This window comes from Ursus americanus, chromosome 16 (assembly GCF_024610735.1).
Source record: "Ursus americanus isolate L20-20 chromosome 16, mUrsAme1.1.p, whole genome shotgun sequence".
Taxonomy (NCBI): Eukaryota; Metazoa; Chordata; class Mammalia; order Carnivora; family Ursidae; genus Ursus; species Ursus americanus.
This window is the reverse complement of record NC_142142.1, coordinates 63,074,452-63,094,876: the sequence shown is the minus strand read 5'-3', so window position 1 is coordinate 63,094,876 and position 20,425 is coordinate 63,074,452. Positions and strand designations below refer to the sequence as shown.

At 44.4% G+C, this 20,425-nt stretch overlaps 1 protein-coding gene across 1 annotated transcript in view; it reads right to left on the bottom strand.

Moving 5' to 3' along the window:
• Nucleotides 1-20,425, bottom strand: part of MMP20 (matrix metallopeptidase 20) — a 46,782-nt gene that overhangs the window by 8,803 nt on the left and 17,554 nt on the right. Inside the window, exons 7-8 of the mRNA XM_045797512.2 lie at nt 12,316-12,452; nt 11,262-11,418 (exon numbers count right to left, since the gene is read on the bottom strand). Coding sequence (XP_045653468.2) covers nt 11,262-11,418; nt 12,316-12,452 — 294 coding nt within the window. The remainder of the gene's footprint in view (nt 1-11,261; nt 11,419-12,315; nt 12,453-20,425) is intronic.

Sequence of the window (20,425 nt, the reverse complement as noted above, 5' to 3'; positions counted from 1 at the left end):
CATTTAATCTCTGTAAGTTTGGTAGTCATGTTCCCGTTTTCATTTCTGATTTTAGGGATCTGAGTCTTCCCTTTTTAACTAGGTCAACCCAGTGAGAAATCTGTCAATTTTGTTGATCTTTTCAAAGATCAAAACTTAGTTTTGTTGATTTTCTCAAATTGCTTATAATATTCTCTACTTCATTTATTTCCACCATATCTTTATAATTTCCTTCTTTCCACTTGCCTTAGGATTCATTGGCTTTTTTTACCCAGTGTCTTGGGTAGAAGGTTAGGTTATTGACTTGAGATCTTTTTATAATGGGCATTTAGAGACATAAATTTCCCTGGGTACTGCTTTCACTGCAACCGTATGTTCTCAAATACTGGGTTTCCATTTTCATTCATCTTTAAGTATTTTCTAATTTCTCTCGTGATTTCCTCTTTGACACATGGGTTGTTTTGGAGTACGTTCATTTCCATATGTTTGTAAATTTTCCAGTTTTCCCTCTGATGTTGATTGGTAACTTCGTTTCATTGTGATCAGGAAAGATATTTTGTATGATTTCAGTTGTTTTAAATTTATGGAGACATGTGTGGTGGCCTAGCCTGTTACCTCTTCTGGGCAATGCACCATAAGCACCTGAGAAGAATGTGTGAAGTGTTCTATACACACCTGTTAGGTCTCATTGGTTTATAGTGCTCGTCATGGCTTCTGTTCCTTATACATCTTGTTGTCTAGTTGCTCTATTCATTATTGAAAGTGAGGTATTGAAGTTTCCAAATACTATTATTCAGTTGTTGTCTTCTCCCTTCATTTCTGTCAGTTTTTTTTGTTTGTTTGTTTGTTCTTGTTTTGGCTTCATGCATTTTGAGTGTCTGTTGCTGAGTTGTTTAATCTTCTTGGTAGACTAACTCTTTTATCACTAAAAAATGTTCCTCTGAATCCCTAGTAACCCTTTTTATTTTAAAGTCTGTTTTGCCTGATATTAGCAAAGCCACTCTAGATTTCTTACGGTTGCTGTTTGCGTGATAGATATTTTTTCCATCCTTTTACTTTCAATCTCTCTGTATCTTTGAATATAAAATGTGTCTCCTATAGATAGCAAAGAGATGGGTCTTGGTTTCTTTTTTTTTTTTAATCCAGTCTAATAATCTCTGTCAATTGATTATACTGTTTAATCCATTCACATTTAGTATTATTGATATTATTGGACCTATATCTGCCACTTTACCTTCTGTTTTCTACATGTCTCATGTCTTTTTGGTTCCTTTTTTTCCTCCTTAATGCTCTCTTTTGCATTACTGAAAATTTTCCAATGTACCATTTTAATTTCTTTCATTATTTTGTCATGACATTTTTAAAAAGTGATTTCCTTAGTGGTTGCTAGGGAGCATATCATATATTCCTTAACTTACCAGAAACTGCTGCAGATTTAAACTAACTTAATTCCAGGGAGACCTAGAAACATTACTCCTATCAAGTCTATTTCTTGTCCCTTCCTTTGATGGTGTTGTTTTTATACATATTACATCTGTCTATGTTACAAACCCCCAACATACATTGCTCTAATTACTATTTTATACAATTTTAATATCTGTCTTCTTAAGAAGCTGAGAGAAGGAAGGAGAGAAAGTATATATTTATAGTTTTTGATATATTAAACTTCTTATTTATCATTTCTGTTTTCTTTTGTTTTTCCTGTGAATCTGAGTTAGCATTTGATATCATTTCCCTAGCTTAATACTGTTTTCCTTACACCCAGTTCATTTGTGCTGTTATTATGTGCTGACAAAAGATTATGTTTCTGAATGTTATAGGCCCAACGGTATAATTTTATATATATGAATAATAAATCTACATATATGCAGTTTCAAATAGTTAATTTTAAAATGAGGTAAGAGAAGGAAAGGGAGGAAACATATCTTTATACTATCTTTCATGATTACATAGTTACATTTACTGGTGCTCTGTTTTTGTTTTTTTGTTTGTTTTTGTTTTGTTTTGTTTTTTAATGTGGATTCAAATTACTGTCTAGGGGCACTTGCTTTCATCCTGAAGAACTTTCTCTAGTATTTCTTGTAAGGCAGGTATGCTAGCAACAGATTCTCTTAGTTATTGTCTATCTGGGAATGTCTTCTTTGGACTCATTTTTGAGATAGTTTAGCTGAATGTAGGATTCTTTATTGAGAGCTTTTTCTTTGAGCACTTTGCAGATGTTGCCCACAACTTTCTGGCCTCTCCAGTTTAGCCGACTTCCCATCTTGTCACACTGCTCTTGGAGGGATATTTTTACAACACAAACCTGCCTGGATTACTTGCTTATTTAGGACACTTAAAGATATCCCTCTTTTTCTATAAATTCACACTGGTCTCCCTGGAAAGGTATAGGCACTTCATCATTGACATCCTGCTTCTCCCTGGGCCACGTCTCTCATTCTAGCCCACGCTGCTATCCTGCTGAACTCTTGAAGTTTTCCCACATACACACGTTATTTCATGCCCCAGTGCCTTTGCTTCAACTGCTGTGTCTGCCTGGAAGCCACACCGCCCTCCTGTCTCCTGGCTGGGAAATTCCTACTCCCTTCTCAAGATGAAGAGCAGTCCTCACTTCCTCCGGGGGTTCTTTCTTGATATCTTTACTAGTGTTGGCCATTTCCTCTTTGTTTTGCCCCACTGATCTCCATCCAGTCTTGTCTCAGGGCACCTGTCGCACTTGACTGCTCTTAATTATTTCCCTGTGCAGGTACTTTCAACTGTAGGCCTTGTTGAGCGTGGGTAGCCCCACTGCGAACTGACTATTTATCATGTGACGGGCGTCTCACAGTTTTCTCATCCATTCCCACAGCCCAATGAAGCAGATGCTCTTTCTGCCTCCTTTTTGAAGATGATTAAACCAAAACAGAAAGGCAATCCATGTTGCCCGATGATGGCTGTGAGAGTTGAGGTGAGCACTCCGTTACTCCTGCCCACACTCCCAGGCAGCAAACTCTGTGCTCTCTCCTGAGTGTTAAGGTCCTAGTACAGAGCCTGACACATAATCATGCCCAATATACATAGATTGAAAGTGGTAGTTTGGTAATGCAGTTAAAAATTTAAGATTAAGAAAGAAGATTTTGAACTCTAGTCATCTTTCTTATTTTTATTACCTACTACTTATTTCTCTATGGTGACCAACTATAAAATCTTTAAATAAACAGGTCAATTTTCAGTATACTTGGGGCATCCAGGCGGGAGAGAATGTGTCCTACTTTGCATCAATCATGCCTCCAGTCTGTCTGCATAGAAAGAGTGACTTAGGGATGGAAAGGGGCTGGGGCTCATAGATTTGGACATCACTTTATACAAAATTCAGAGAACACTGACTACCTCCAAGGATGATGGAGTTGTTGGCACCCCCAGTCCCCAGGAACTCCCTGGTAGAGCCACTGCTCTGCTGTTGGTAAGCAAGAGAGAATATCTACAGGGAGAAATTAGCCAAAGGTAATGGAAGTCGTGTAAAGAAAGAAAAACTGGCTGGGTTGTTTGGGCCTGCCAGGAAGAGGAAAGGGAGGAGCAAAAGCCAATGGACGTATGGGGAAGAAGCCCTTGTTGAAGCTTAAGCAGCACATCATGTAGCACGTGTGGCGCCAGCGTGGTGCTGTTAGCATGGTAGAGCTCCCCTCGGATTTCACCTTGTAGTTCTCTGTGGCTGCTCCCCTGGGCGTCACCACTGCACTGACATGTGGGCTCTCACTCCTAGAGCCCGAACCACCCTGGTCCCAAGACAACCCTCATCCTCAGTGGGGGAAGGTCTTCAATAGTTTCCCCATGGCCCATCACTCACTAAACTGGTTCCGTCGACACGTCATTGTGTCACAGACTGAACTCACGTGAGGACCGAAGAAGGTCGTGAGGAACAACTAAGGGAAGTAAGTCCTAACACGTTGTCAGTCGGATTCTTGGTCTATAACTCTGGCCTTGTGTGTCTTTGAGTACGGCCATCTGCTTCACTGACAGAACATCTGTCTCCTTTGGTTTTTCCTCCCATTTCCTCCTTCTTCCTGTTTAGAACAGGATGTAATGACCGAGACTTCATTGGCCACTCGAGTCTTAGGGCAACACGAGAGTGGCATCTACATGTTAACAGCGGAGCAAAATGTTAGAAGGAACTTGGGTCACTAGTGACCGTGGACTCGCCGTGTCAGCTCTAAGTCTGTTAAACTTCGGACGTGTTACGCATATGGGAGAAACAGACCTTTATGCGTTTCAGCTACAGTTACTTGCGGGTCTCTTACCAACAGCTGAACATAATTTCTAAGCAGCACATGGCTTCATGGGATAGTAAGATGTCCTACATGTGAGGCTCTGCTAAAACGGGGGTGTGGAGTTTGCAGAGGAGGGCTTCGTTAATGGAGTGGCTAACAACAGCCTTTTCTGAACTTCTAAGCTGTAGATCGAGGCCGTTCGCCTTATTCTTTAGAGTAGAAACCAGTGTGTTGGAGTACGTACGACAGAGGACCCTCTCTGGTAAAGGGACTGTCTATGCTTTGCCAAAAGCAGGAGTTTCCGTGCAATGTTGGGGCCTTCCGTCTTTCAAAAGGAAATTCCCTTTGCGCAGCTCTTTGACTGGATTGCTGCTCAGAGAATTATTGAGGTTGAAATGATCGTTTGTTAATCACCACAACTTTTGAAGCAGGTGTTTGTTGATTACGTATGAGTTCCTACGATTCCTGAACAGTGACTCTATTTGAGCACCTACTAGGTGCCAGGCTCTGTGCTCGTGTGTCTACACATGTTACTCGCTTACCGCTCTCTAGAATCTGGGAAGGTTAATTTTAAAAGTGCCTACTGTGGTTTCCTTCCTTTAATATCAAAATGAGTCTTTGATATTTGAGTTAATCTCTTGGACCAACTTTTTAATGAATCTGTTTTATCCAGATCACTAAGACTTTTCCTTAATAGACACTCACAGAAACTTGTTTGTAAAGGTGTGTTGTGATTTCCTCAGGGGGGCATCAGGCCTCGTTAAAATCAGAGACGCTCTCCCTCCCCAACTTACATTTACAGAGAATTAAAAACCTGTAATCAAGCCTCCTGTGTTGGCTGCTAAGCCTCACTTCCGCCCGGCTGGGGGCGCATGCTTTGCTGGTGGATGGTAGATTAGTCCAAAGACCAGGCAATGAAAGCAGAACTGAAATAATGGGACAGTGGATAATCCCCCCAGTGAGAGTCAGGCTGTGAGCAACCTTTGAGAAATTAACTGAATAATCATAACATAAATGCCCTCACACTCCCACACACATGCTTATATGTGCATCTTTCAGTCTCATTCTCTGAAAATCCACAATGGGAGTTGGGTTTCTCAATACCTATCTTCCTGTATGTCAGCACTGTAATTACAGCCACCTTATCTTAAAGAAAGACTTGGGGGAATCTGCCCAACAGCCATTAGGAACTTAGTAAATGAATTACCATCAGGAAGCCAGAGAGGAAGTTCTGAAAGAAAAATAGCTGGCTTAGTGGTTTAATCATTGGACTGGAAGTGACAAGTCAGGACACCACATGATACTCTGAGCAATGCTCCCAGGGCTCTCAGTGGCCTGGAGTCAGCAGGGTCTACGTTTGTTGGGCATTCATTTCTATGAAATAAATTTTCCTTTTCACAAAATAGATCTGTTCTCCAGGTATATTGTTTCCTCAGTGCCAGACTGGAGAAGATACCAGTCAGGTGGAAGAAGATCACGCGTACTTACTTACGAATTTATTTTATGCCATAGAAGTAGTTATGAAAATAGGTGATATGCCAGTAAAGCTATGATTCAGAACAGAAGGAGAGTTGGAGTTTCCCAGACAAACAAAAACTGAAGGAGTTCATGACCGCTAAACCAGCCCTGCAAGAAATATCGAAGGGGCCTCTTTGAGTGGAAAGGAGAGACCAAAAGTGACAGTATAAAGGCAGGAAACACAAAAGCAGTAAAAATGAATATTTTTTGTAAATAATCAGCCAAGCAACTCACAGAGAAAGAACATAAAATACAGTAACATATACCTAAAACATGGGGAGGAGAGGAGAAAAGAATGGTTCAAACTTAAATGACCATCCACCTAATATGGACTGCTGTACGCCCGAGAGGTTATACACAAACCTAATGGTGACCAAAAATCACAGTCACTAACAAACATGAAGAATAAGGAGAAAGAAACCCAAATATACCACTAAAGAAAATCAGCAAAACATGAAAGTGACAAAGCAAGGATCAGAGCAAATCTCCAGAAACAATCACAAAACAAGTAATAAAATGGCACCAAATAAAATATCTATCAATAATTACTCTGACTGTAAATGGACTAACTGCTCCAATCAAAAGACATAGGGTGTCAGAATGGGTAAAAAAAAATAAGACCCATCTATATGCTGCCTACAAGGGACTCCTTTTAGACCTAAAGACTTCTGCAGATTGAAAGTAAGGGATGGAGAACCATCCCTCATGCAAAAGAAAGCCAGGATAGCAGTACTTATATCAGACAAACTAGACTTTAAAACAAAGACTGTAACAAGAGATGAAGAAAGGCACTATATAACCATCAAGGGGACAATACAATGAGAAGATATAACAACTGTAAATATTTATGCCCTCAACTTGGGAGCCTCCAAATATATAAATCAATTAATAAACATGAAGAAACTCATTGATAATAATACCATAATAGTAGGGGACGTTAACATCCTACTCACAGCAATGGACAGATCATCTAAGCAGAAAATCAGCAAGGAAACAATGGCTTTGAATGATACACTGGACCAGATGGACTTCACAGATATCTTCAGAGCATTTCATCCTAAAACAGCAGATACACATTCTCCTCAAGTACACATGGGACATTCTCTAGAATAGATCACATTGGGTCACAAATCAGGCCTCAACAAGTACAAAAAGATCGAGATCATACCATGCATCTTTTCAGACCACAACACTACACAACTTGAAGTCTATCACAAGAAAAAAATTGGAAAGACCACAAATACATGGAGATTAGAGAACATCCTACTAAACAATGAATGGGTCAACCAGGAAATCAAAGGAAGAAATTTTAAAAATACATGGAAACAAATGAAAGTGAATGCACAATGGTCCAAAACCTCTGGGCTGCAGCAAAGGCAGTTCTAAGAGGAAAGCATATAACAATACAGGTCTACCTCCTGAAGCACGAAAAATCTCAAATACACAACCTAATCTGCATCTAAAGGGGCTGGGGGAAGAACAAGAAGATTAAAGCCAGCAGAAGGAGGGAAATAATCAAGATTCGGGCAGAAATAAATGATAGAGAAAGTAAAAAAACAATAGAAAAGATCAATAAAACCAGGAGCTGGTTCTTTGAAAAAATTAATAAATCTCTAGACAGACTTACCAAAAGAAAAGAGAAAGGACCCAAATAAATAGAATTACAAATAAGAGAGAAAAGATCACAACCAACACCACAGAAACACAAACAATTGTAAGAGAATATTGTGAAAAACCATATGCCAACAAATTGGACAACCTGGAAGAAATGGATAAATTCCTAGAAACATAAATTACCAAAACTGAAACAGGAGGAAATACGAAACTTGAACAGATTGATAACCAGCAAAGAAATGGAATCAGTAATCAAAAATCCCCCAACAAACAAAAGTCCAGGACTAGATGGGTTCACAGGGGGATTCTACCGAACATTGAAAGAAGACTTAATACCCATTCTTCTCAAACTGTTCTAAAAAAACAGAAAAGGAAGGAAAACTTCCAATTTTATTCTATGAGGCCAACATTACTGATATCAAACCAGATAAAGACCCCACCAAAGAAGAGAACTACAGGTTAATATCCCTGATGAACATGGATGTAAAAATTCTCAATAAAATACTGCAAGTCGAATCCAACAGTATGTTAAAAAAATTATTCACCACAATCAACACGATCAAGTGGCATTTATTCCTGGGCTGCAAGGATGGCTCAGTATTCTCAAATCAATCAGTGTGATAAACTATATTAATAAAAGAAAGGATAAGAACTATATGATCCTCTCAATAGACGCAGAAGAATCACTTGACAAAGTACAACATCCATTCATGAGAAAAACCCTCAACAAAGCAGGGATAGAGGAAACATACCTCAACATCCTAAAGCCCACATATGAAGAACCCACAGCTAATATCATCCTCAGTGGGGAAAACAGCGCTTTTTCTCTATGGTCAGGAACAGATGTGCACTTTCACTGCTGTTATTTTTTTAATTAAAGATTTTATTTATTCTAGGGGGAGGGGCACATGGAGAGGGAGAGAGAATCTTGAGCAGATTCTCCGTTGAGCATGGAGCCCAATGTGGGGCTCAATCTCATGACCGATATCACGACCTGAGCCAAAGTGAAGAGTTGAACGCTTAACTGACTGAGCCACCTGGTGCCCTTCACCACTGTTGTTTAACACAGTACTGGAAGTCCTGGCCTCAGCAATGAGACAACAAAAAGAAATAAAGTTCATCCAGGTTGGCAAGGAAGAAGTCAAACTTTCACTGTTTGCAGACAACATGATGCTATATATAGAAAACCCAAAAGACTCCACCAAAAAACTGCTAGACCTGATAAATGAATTCAGTAAAGTCGCAGGATACAAAATCAGTGTACACAAATCTGTTGTATTTCTACGGAAAGAGAAAGAGAAATTAAGGAATCTATCCCATTTTCAATAGCACCAAAAACAATAAGATACCTAGGAATCTACCTAAGAAGTTGAAAGACCTGTATTCTGAAAACTATAAAACACTGATGAAAGAAATTGAAGACACAAAGAAATGGAAAAACATTCCATGCTCATGGATTAGAAGAACAAATATTAAAATGTCTTTCTGACCAAAATTAATTAATGCAATCCCTATCCAAGTATCAACAGCATTTTTTTTAAAACAGAGCTTGAACAAAGACCCCGAATAGCCGAAGCAACTTTGAAAAAAAAAAAAAAAAAAGCAAAGCTGGAGGTGTCATAATTCTGGACTTCAGGCTATATTATGAAACTATAGTAATTAAAACAGGATGTTACTGGCACAAAAATAGACACATAGATCAATAGAACAGAATAGGAAAACCCAGAAACAGACGCACAACTATGTATTAACTAATCTTCGACAAAGCAGGAAAGAATATCCAACGGAAAAAAGATGGTCTCTTCAACAAATGGTGTTGGGAAAATTGGACAGCCACGTGTAGAAGAATGAAACTGGACCACCTTCTTTGACCATACATAAAAATAAATTCAAAATGGATGAAAGACCTAAATATGAGACAGGAAACCATCAAGATCCTAGTGGAGAACACAGGCAGCAACCTCTTTGACATAAGCCATAGCAACTTCTTGCTAGAAATGTCTCCAGAAGCAAGGGAAATAAAAGCAAAAATAAACTACTGGGACTTCTTCAAAATTAAAAGCTTCTGCACAGAGAAGGAAACAATCAATAAAACTAAAAGGTAACCTATGGAATGGGAGAAGATATTTGCAAATACTGATAAAGGGTTAGTATCCAAAATATATAAAGAACTTATTAAACTCCATACCCCAAAAATGAGTAATCCAATGAAAAAATGGGCAGAAGACACGAATAGACATTTTTCCAGAAAAGACATCCAGATGCCAACAGACACATGAGAAGATGCTCTACAGCACTCCCGTCAGGGAATACAGATCAGAACCACATGAGACACCCCCTCACAGCTGTCAGTACGGCTAAAATTAACAACACGGGAAACAACAGGTGTTGGCAAGGAGGCAGAGGAAGGGGAACCGTCTGACACTGTTGGTGGGAATGCAAACTGGTACAGCCACTCTGGAAAACAGTATGGAGGTTCCTCAAGCAGTTAAAATTACAGCTATTCTACAATCCAGAAATTGCACCACTAGGTATTTACCCAAAGGACACAAAAATATGAATTTGAAGGGGTACATGCACCCTGATGTTTATAGCAGCATTGCCAACAATAGCCAAATTATGGAAAGAGCCCAGATGTCCATTGACAGATGAATGGGTAAAGAAGACTTGGTTCATATATACAATGGATTACTACTCAGCCATCAAAAAGAATGAAATCTTGCCATTTGCAACGACGTGGATGGAGCTAAGGGGTATAATGCTAAGTGAAATAAGTGAGAGAAAGAGAAATACCATGATTTTGCTCATATGTGGAATTTAAGAAACAAAACAAACAAGAAAGAAAGAGACAAACCAAAAAACAGACTCTGAACTCCAGAGAACACGCCAATGGTGACCAGAGAGGAGGTGGGCGGGAGGATGGGGAAACAGGTGATAGGGACGAAGGTGTGCACCTGTCATGATGAGCACGGGCTGATGTATGGAAGTGTTGATTCGCTCTATCATACACCTGAAGCTAACAGCACTGTATGTTAACTAACTGGAATTAAAATAGAAACATAAATAACTGACATAAAATAAAACGAAAGCCCTTGGACCAAAGTTGGGCACTCTCCTGCTTCCAACCAGATCCTATCATGGACCTAAAGTATGTAGCACAGCCAAATGCTTAGAATCTGTTTGTTTTACTTCTCTCTTCTGAGGTTCAGATGAGCAAACACAGTGGACGTGAGAGCTGGGAGTAGGGGGGAGGCGTGCAGAGGCAGAGCTTTCTCACCCTTCACATGAGTCAGTTAAGGACAGAAACCCAGCAGGTGGGATGTGGTGTGACCCTGGGCACGGCGATGACAGATGGCACCTAACTCAGGTCTGCAAGATGGGCAGGATGACTGTGTATGTATCCACTTTGGGTAAGAAGAGTCTTCATGTTCTGGGTCTGATGAAAGGACTTAGCAGTAAGGGCTTTTTTTCTTTCAGCAGAACTTTCCTTCAAAGAGCCCCACAGTCATGACCACATCCATTTTGCACAAAATCAGAGTATTCTGGGATTCATTGGTATTCACATAACAGGGAGTCAGTTCTACCCCGAGGCATTCCCTGTGGCTAGCAATGTATTTGGGGAAGCTGTGTCTACTCTTAGGCCACTGGAGGTCCAGTTAATAAATGCATGAAGGATTACGATGTTTCGTGTGCTAGAGAGCAAATGATGGGATTCATGAATGAATGCTTCACTTATTTGGGTGGCTTCCTAACTTAGAGACCATGTCGACCATGAGTAAATGGCACCCAATGGTCAAGAGGAGTCAATGGGCCTCTTGCAAACTTGCTTTGCACTCTTTTCTGCAAAAGGATTTTTTCTTCCCATTGAATACATCTGGACAATCAAAAGGAGAAAAGCCATACCTGTAGTATTCATCTCCCACAAAGAAAAGGGTCTTCTGCACATCCTTGAGATAGACGGCAGCATCTATTCGCTGGACATACCTTGGGAAGCCAAAGTCATAAATAGTTCGAGGAGGACCTTGCATTTGGAATCCTCTTGTTATCCAGTAGTGGGGGCCTGAAAACAGAAATCAGAGTTTACAAAAACTCTGTACCACTCGGCGGTGGACTTCACTCTTGAGGATTTCTAGGCAGGATCCCAAGTGGGAGTAGTTTATGGGAGAGTTGCCATGGCTGTAACCCAATATATAAGCTTTTATACAATAAAAACTACTCTGGAGGCAAACATCTCCAGTGATGCCTTAGGAAAGCACTAATTTTGATACAGCTGTGCCTTAAATTTCACACAGTAACTTTTTTCAAGATACTTTTCATGTGTATAACCTCATTTGAGTCTCATATATGAGCGTGGGAGAGAAGGGGCATGCGATACACAAATGCTGTGATGTGCAAGCTAGGGCTAGCCTTGGACCTTCATCCCTCAGCTTCAAGAAAAATATGCTAAAACGGACAGGTGCCACCTCTCGGACAGCGCCCGTTGGCCAGCCACTGTCCCGTCTTTGAGGTCGGTCAGAGCAGTTAGATCATTCCCAGTCACTCTAATAGAAAAGGGCTGGAGCCAGAGGCTGACACCGCGCCCACCTCCCAGAGTCGCAGGTGTCTTTCCACTCCCGCTGCTTGGGAGCATCATTCTCCTCACATGGGGTTCCGTGTTGGCTTTTGTGGACTAGAGGCTCTCGGTAGGGTACGCCATGCCACCCTGAGGGGCGGGGACCGGGTCTGTAGCCCCGGGGTGCTGTCACTGACCGCGGTGTCCCTGGCTCTGAGAACACTGTGAGAGTCGTGGCCCTTGCTGCCGTTCTTACGGTACAGCAGAGTGGCATTTCATGCCGACCTGAGAAGGGGCGCCCGGAGCGCGTGCCACGGTCCCCGACCCAGCGCTGCCAGTGCTAGACGTTGCCAGCACGTGGGGCGCCGCGCCTGCCATCCTGCCCCCCACGGATCCGTAGGGTACCTTTGAAGAAGTAAGCGGTGCCCCTGTCGGCCACTTCGTAAGCTGCGTCCACGTTGGACATAAGCTGGGGGAAGGAGCTGGTGATGGTGCTGGGTCGGATCCCCGCCATCACGTGAACTTGCCGACGCCAGAAAATCCTGCGGGACAATCCACAAGAGCGAGGGTTGGTTCAGATCCTGTGTGGGACGGGGAACGGCGTGTTCTGCAAGCCACACTTCAGGGGCCGTTTCTCAACGCCTCCTGCCCTTGCCTCGTTTTTAAGGAGAGCGTAAGTGTTTGACCTTAGTATACAGTTCTTTTCCCTTTTGCTCTTTGCGCCTCCCTGCAATCCCCTTTCCTTCACTTACATAAGGACGTTCAAAACACGGAAGGATCCAGCCAGGAGTTAAGCTGTGTTTCACACATTTAAGCTGTGCACCTTCCAGTCCCAGGATCCCTTGATATAAATGTCCTCTTCCCATTCTGATCTTTCGAAAACTGAATTCTCACAAAGATAACATACCATCCTGGGACGTTATGAGTATGACAATTGCACCAAACTTTTGTGGTTGGGAATTATTCCCAACGAAGCTGGCAAGAACATTAACAGTTATCAGTTATATCGAAAGTTATCTATTGAATCTATTGAAAGTACTTATATCCTTGAAATGGATGGCTAGTTAACAGAAAATCTGGTACACACAGATTAACTCAAGTTTTAGCAACTCATCCCTCCACTCATCCAAAATTATTTCCAAAAAACGGTGGCAGTATCATAAGGGTATTGGGGTGAAATAGTCAATGTAAATGGGGTCCATTTTGAATTTTGGAAGTGAAAATCATTTTTATAAAATACAAGTTTACTTGACTCTGTAGAAAATAGACTCTATACATTAAAATAATTTGTGGATAGGGAAACTATAATGAATTTCGACATTTAATTTTCTGGGTAGTTACTATAGGAACTCATCAATCTTACGTTGAGTTTTCCTGTTCAGTTAATCTAGCAAATATTTACGGAGTGCCTGTCAGCAGGGACTGTGGTAGATGAGACACTGAACGAGACCCAGTCCTGCCTCAGGGAGCTTAGAGCCCAGGAGTGCAGACAGGTGCGTGATTAGGCAGTTAGGATTACAATCAGACAGGACCAGTGCTACACAGTCAAGTTTAGGATGTGAACACAGAGCATACCCCGCAGGAGGGAAATTCCACCACATTCAGGGTTTTGGGGAAGGTGTCCCAGGTGGGGCCTTGTAAGCGGACGATGAATTTGAAAGAGCTTTATTGAGAGAGACATGTCTTCGTGCCCTACGCGGCATCATGACCGCCATGCTTTAGGAGACGTAGGCTTGAGCTCTAACTCTGACCGGCACCTCCAAGCTCAGTCTTACTGATCTCTTAGATGCAAATAATAATACCTGCCCTGTCTCAGGAGGTCATTCCGAGGATCCAAGGACAGAATGCACAGGAAAGTGATTAGAAACCATGAAGTGCCATAGAGCTAGATACTGTCCACTCTAAACATTATAATTTGCCCAGGCCTCACCCACCCGCTGACTGGGCACCCACCATGCACGATACACGGGGTGGCAGGCGTCCGTGGCAGGTGTGCTGGCCCGTCCCACACCCTACGCTTCACAGCCTGCTCTAGAATGTCTGTGTTAACGGATGAAACACCGAGGCTCAGGAAGGCTGGTGGGCCCAAAGGTCATGTGGCGGTTAGGGGCAGACAGAGCCGGCTTCGAAGGCAGCTGTCTCAATAATCATTTCCACCTGATCCCATCCCCTTGTTCATCCCGCCTTGTTATCTCCGCTTTCCTTGTTCATAGCTCGACCCCGTTCGTCAGATCTAGGCTTTTCTGAAGGCGTGAGGGACCACTTGCCCCTTCTCCTTCCTCTCTGCCACCACAACATGAGCACCGGTCTGGGGAACCCCGCAGCTCTGGGTAACGAAAACAGATAAGCGCATCGTGTCCACAGCCTGCCATCTGATTTTTGATAACAATGCATTAATTGGGAACCTGATGAGAAATCCATAAGCAAGTGTCTTTCACTTAATTCAATACATGGTTCTGAAATGCTGACTCTTCCTGTCACTGCGCTGGATGCTGACCCAGGCACCGAGCTGCATTTCAGGGGCTGTGATGGTGGGGTGAGGAAGGCCGCAGGCGAGGCCCTATCTGAATCACGTCTCTGATGAGGTACGGCGACTTCCAGCCGCTTTCACTTCGGGCACCCGAACGCGGGGAAATATTTGCTTTCATTTTTCATTTAAAAATCGAAAGGTGGCTCTAGGCAAATGCAAGCCCTTTCTTTCACTGGCAGTTAGGGCGTGGATGTCCCGCACCACCCAGTAGGAGAGCTGGGAAGACGTCATGATTAAGAGCTCCTGCACACCAGAAGTGTACTTTTGGAACTTTGCACACATCGTAGAATCTAAAATTCCTTTCCAAATCAACCCTGAGTTAAGACATGGCAGGAACTGTGAGGACTAAGGGGAAGTGGAGTGGTCATTCTAAGCCAAGAGTGATTTCGTGCCCCCAGAGACATTTGGCCATGTTTGCTGACAGTCGTGCTTGTCATCACCGGGAGTGGTCAGTGCTGTTGGCCTCCAGCGGGAGAAGCCAGCCAGGGAGGCCACTCAACGTGTCCCAGTGCCTGGGACAACCCAACCCAACAAAGACTGGTCTGCCTCAGAATATCAGTAGTGCCAAAGTCAAGGAACCCTGGTTTAAACAGTGTTATGATGTATTAAAATGTATAAACTGTGCCCACAAGGTCGAAGAAAAAACTGTCCATCACTTACGGAACGTAGCACAGATTCCAGAAGAAATTGTAATCATGAAAATTTTCAATACTAATGGTGGGTAATGAACATACCCAGAGCATTTACAAGCTTGGCGCTTTGGTTACAAACATAAATGGGTTAAAATTGACCCAAAACCCCAAGTATAGCTTGTAACCTCCTAATACATCTGTAAATGGATGTAAAAAATAAGTAAAAAGAAAACCAATCTGTGAACTTATTGGAAGAGAGCAGCTGCGGGGTGTGTGGGAATGGGTCAATGGGTCATGGAGATCCGTGAGCACTTTATCGGAGGTCTGTCAGCTGATCTTTGATAAGGAGGGCGAGACAATGGTGCCTATTGATAGTAGGGATCTGCTGATTAGATGTTTAGCTGTGCTGTTTATCTCCATGCTCCCAGGAGCCATCGCTGTTCCTGGCACACAGTCAGGGCTCAATAAATACTCGTTGGCTCAATGAATGGGTGCCAGGGAGTGAAAGGAAATCATAAGATTACTGATTTTCATATTCTCTGAAATTTTCTATCTCTTTTCTCAAAGAACAGCAGCTTATTCAAGTTTGAGATTAGTTCCCTGGTAGCCTTCACCTGGGGCAGCCTCATCATTATCTGTCTTCCTGTCCTCTGGCTTACGGGGCGCCCGGCACACCAGGGGATGTGACCCACATTTGCCCAACTTCTGTTCTTCCTGTGTTGTCCCCAACCATCTTCACCCCCCACCTGTGTAAGGAGCCCGTCACCCCCTCGTTGCTGGACCGTCGGGGGATTCGGCAGGAGCCGAGGGGGGACCTTCACGGTTCATGGTCTTCAACCCTTTACTCTCCTGGACTCTGTTCTCGCTCATTCCGCTCCTTAGTTTCAGGGGGAGGAGGGATCTCTCTTCTTGCTGCTTATCTCTCGCTAGGAGCTGGAAGCCTGGTGTTATCATTGGATGTGTGGCCTTGTGTGAGTCACTCAATTTTTGAGACTTGGTTTCCTTCTTTCAAATAAAAGTGGGAATACTAATAATGTGTGTGCTAATACTTCGAAGGAGGAATTCAGACAATGCATCTGAAAATGTTTATAAGCTCTCGACTACTCTTACAATAATTCGTAGATACTCTGCAGAAAGACATGTTTTCATTCTACAGATGATCGGTGATCGGTAAGACTTAGAGTTTACCAAAGCACTAAGTGTCTTTCCAAATGTGCCTCACTGACATAAAAGTTTTGTCAGTGGAAACCGTGAAGTACAAACACTCGCAGTCTTGGCTGACACGCACTCATTCTGGGGGCTCACCAGCCAGGGCTGCTTAGGTCAGACGGCTTTGGAGGCCAAGAAATCAAACCTGTCACTCATTTCATTGAGCCCCAGAGAAACACATCTCGCAGAATTAAAAACCCAAACGTAGCGGTGCTTAAAAATAGTCAGAGCTGCACCTCGTGTTTCTCCCACTGGAGGATCCCGGGGACGCCCATGTGCAGAAGCCATAACCTGTGAAGGGCCCCAAACCTAGCCAGGAGGAAGGAGCTCAGAGGAGAGCAAACGAATCAAGGACCGTAACACACCCTCTGCCTCCTTGTCTGAATTCTTAATATATAACCCAGACTCCGTCTAAGTAATACACTGCCGCTTGTTGACTTTTCGTGATGCAGTCTTACAACCAGAGGAGACACGTCCCCAGGAGACCGAAGGAGGACGATGTCCCCCTCAGTGTGCGCTTTGCTCAATCCTGTGGACCCTCCAAATGCCAGATCCCGGAGTCCTGTCCCGGAGTAGGAGTGACGGATGTACTGTTCCTCCTTCCCCCAGCGCCTTGCACTGCCGTCTCTCCACTGCTCCTAGTCCTGTCTCCCAACATGTCCAGGTAGTTTCCAGTTTTGGAAACTCCTCCTCAGACCCTGCTGCCCGTTCCAGCTGTGATCCTAACGAACCTCTCTTTGTCACTAACACGGCTCTCAGGTGAATGGTCTGTATCACCATTTCCACTCACTCCCTGGACCTGGACCCCCCCTCATGACTCCTCTGAAATGACACACGTAAATCGTCCTGGCCACTCTGTCCCTGTTCTTCAGTCCTCAGTCTGATGGTCCCAGCATCCCTTTCCAGATTGATCACTGTGAGGATTTATTTATTTATTCGAGAGGGAGACAGAAAGAGAGAGTGTGCATGAGCAGGGGGAGGGGCAGAAGGAGAGGAGAACCTCAAACAGCCTCCACACGCGGCCTGGAGCCCGACGCGGGGCTCAATCCCACGACCCTGAGATCACAACCTGAGCCGAAGTCAAGAGTCGGATGCTCAGCCGACGGAGCCACCCCGGCGCCCTGCACTGCTGAACCGTTTGGGAAAGCTCCATGAAGGGATCCTGTCTCCAATGCCAAGTGGGTTAAAGCTACAGCTGGGGAAGTAACGCTGGATCAAACGAGTATCTGTAACACGCGCAAGACTCAGCACGTTGTGAGCGATTGTGAAACATCAGTTAGTATTATTAGAGTCTGTTTTCAGATCTTTACCTGCCTCCTCCGCGTGGGAGCTTCTAAAATCCATGAGCCTCCAGCTGTGGGCGCCCCTGAGCCCCGGCCCACTGCTACAGAACCCGCTAGAATCGTCACCGCCTTGAACGCGGCACATCTAACACAGAGTTTCTGTGTCCAGCAAGTCTCCTTGACTTCCCGTCTGCTGTCTTTGACTCTTCCTTTGCACCATCTCCTGCACTAAAGATGGCGACTCCTCAGGACCCTCTTCATCCTCGTCTTCCTTTCCGACTGCATAGCCTTAAAAATGCTTTCCTTTGCTGATCGAAGATACACAACATCTTCCAAAACGTGACCGTTAGCTACTGACAGATATTTTGAGAAGAGAACAGAATGTGGACCAGCCTATCCAACGTGTTCGAGGCACGTAGATGGTCTAAGAACGTTCTTCTCCCTGTGGCTGTTTATCTGACTGGCAGGAGAGGGCCTGGAGCACAGGACCCGCTGCCCCGCGTTTTCCTCACAAACTCAAACACATACCAATCAGAGGCTTGAGTTCCTTTGAGTTGAACTGCAGTGCTTGTCTGAGGTGGCCCAGTTCTGCATGAGTGACAGGATGGCTCTGGATTAGGACCCGGAGACCCGGCGGGCAGGCAGGAGCGTCTGCTGGGCTGAGACACAGACAGGGCGCACCTTTCTTCTCTCCAACATGAAGGATTTGAACACAGTCGGCTTTACACTTACTCCATGTGCAAAATGCTGTTATACTTCTGAGGTCTACCGCTGATTGTGATATTCTTGATTTTATGGGCAAAATTCAACTGGGTAAAACCCACGATCATCTGAGAGGGGCAACTACAGTTTGGAGTGGCTGTCGTTCCACCCACTTGCTTCGCCTCTTCCCTAACAGCCTGAGGAATGTGGGACAGCCATACTCTCCCACCGTCTACTGGAAAGAACTGATGTACGTGTGTTAAACGTACAGATACAGGTCCGTGTAAGGGGTAGGTATCTGCAACTTTCACCGTAGTGTAGTCGATGCCCATTTGTCTTCAAACACAACGCTGGGTTGTGCCCATGTACCTTTACACGTGGCGGACAGCAGGATGCGGTCCCGGTGACCGGGAAGGGCGCTGTACCCTGTCCTGCTTTGGAAACACCCCGTGTGGAGATGACGCCCACACGTGGGAATGTCTCCTCAACAGGTTATTGTTGGTGACGGGGAACTCCAGGCCGGACCCGAGGTCTCCCTGCTGTCTGCGGTTTGCATCGTCGCTGAGGGTTGAAAGAACTCTTTGTTCTTTGCCCAGGCTTCACCAGCACTCTGGGACTTTTTGGTGTTGGCTAGTAGGGATCAGAGCTACGGAGCATGGGATTCTTGCTGCGATGGCAGCTTGGGAGGCAGGAGAGTGGGGGGCCAGGGCTCCGGAGGGTCTTCGTGTGGCCGTGGGTCCCAGCTCCAGCCCTCCCTAGCTCCGTGTTCCGGTGGAAAGGGAGCAGTAATTCCTGCCTCACGGGGCCCTTGTGAGGGTGTGATAACCCAATGCTTATCACAGTGAGCCTGGCTCCCAGGGAAGTCGCTGTGACATCAGAGCACCTCAGTCCAAAGAGGAGGAGGGGCTCGTGGGCCCGTGTGGAGCGGGCGGCGGAGCCGGGCTATCTAATGTAAAGGCATGAGATCTCCAACAAATCCGCATACTTGGCCTTAATCATGACCTCATTCCGCTAATTGTACTTTGTCTAGCTGCAACTGGTAAACTGGCCCAATTTGGCTTTCACCCATGACCTCCCTACACCACCAAAGACCGGATGCCAGTCTCAGCTTTACTTCATTCGAGTAAATAGTTGTAGCGGGTGTCTTTTTATTAATTCCCTTCTACCCAATGACAGGAAATAATATAACCAGTCAAACATTAACACTCTGTCTAGCTGGTCTACCAGGCTGTTTGCAGCATCTGTGCTCTCACCCAAAATGACATGAAAAGATTGTTGCCTTCTTTACTTCAAGCCGGTTAGGCCTAACAATGGTGACTCCTGATATCACCCACATACCCAGGATTCCTTCACTTCTGCACACAGGCATGAATTAAATCCATATTATTTATATGCTGTGGGTCTGTTATTGATCACTTAACTGATGGAGAAGACACCCAAAACACATGTGGCTTGAAGCTTGACCCTTTTCCCACAACCTCATTATTGGAAGAGTAGCATCACAGGTAGGCCTCTCCCTGCAGGCTTTTACTCCACAGCCTTAATTATCAAAATGCTAATAGATCTGTGATATTGTGATTTATAGTAGGAAATACATATTTGGTCTTCCTCCTGGTTTCTGGCACCCAGCCACTAAAACCTTCCGAATTTCCAGTGATGAGAGGGATAAAGGTGTCCTTTGTTAGGTCGACAAGGTGACTTACAGAAAGCACCTCCAGACGGGGGCGGTTACTGGAGGGCACAACCAGATAATGGGAGGGTTGGAACTTTCAGTCCCAACACCCACCTCACCCCCTTCAGGCAGGAGAGAGGGGATGGAGGTTGGATCAGTCGCCAACGGCCAATGATCTAATCAGTCATGCCTCTGTGATGAAGCCTCCATAAAAACCCCAAAGGAGGGGGTTTGGGGAATTTTCTGGGTTGGTGAACACATGCAGATGTGCCGATGGGGGGGTTTGCACCCGGGGAGGGCATGGAAGCCTTGCTCCCTTCCCCCATCCGCTGCTCCGGGCATCTCTGCCTCTGACGGTTCCTGAGTTACACCCTTTGATAATAAACTTCATCTAGTGACTGAACGGGTTTCCTGAGTTCTGTAAGCTGCTCTAGTAAACCAGTCAAACCTAAGGAGGGGCTTATGGGAACCCATCAGTCAGAACTGG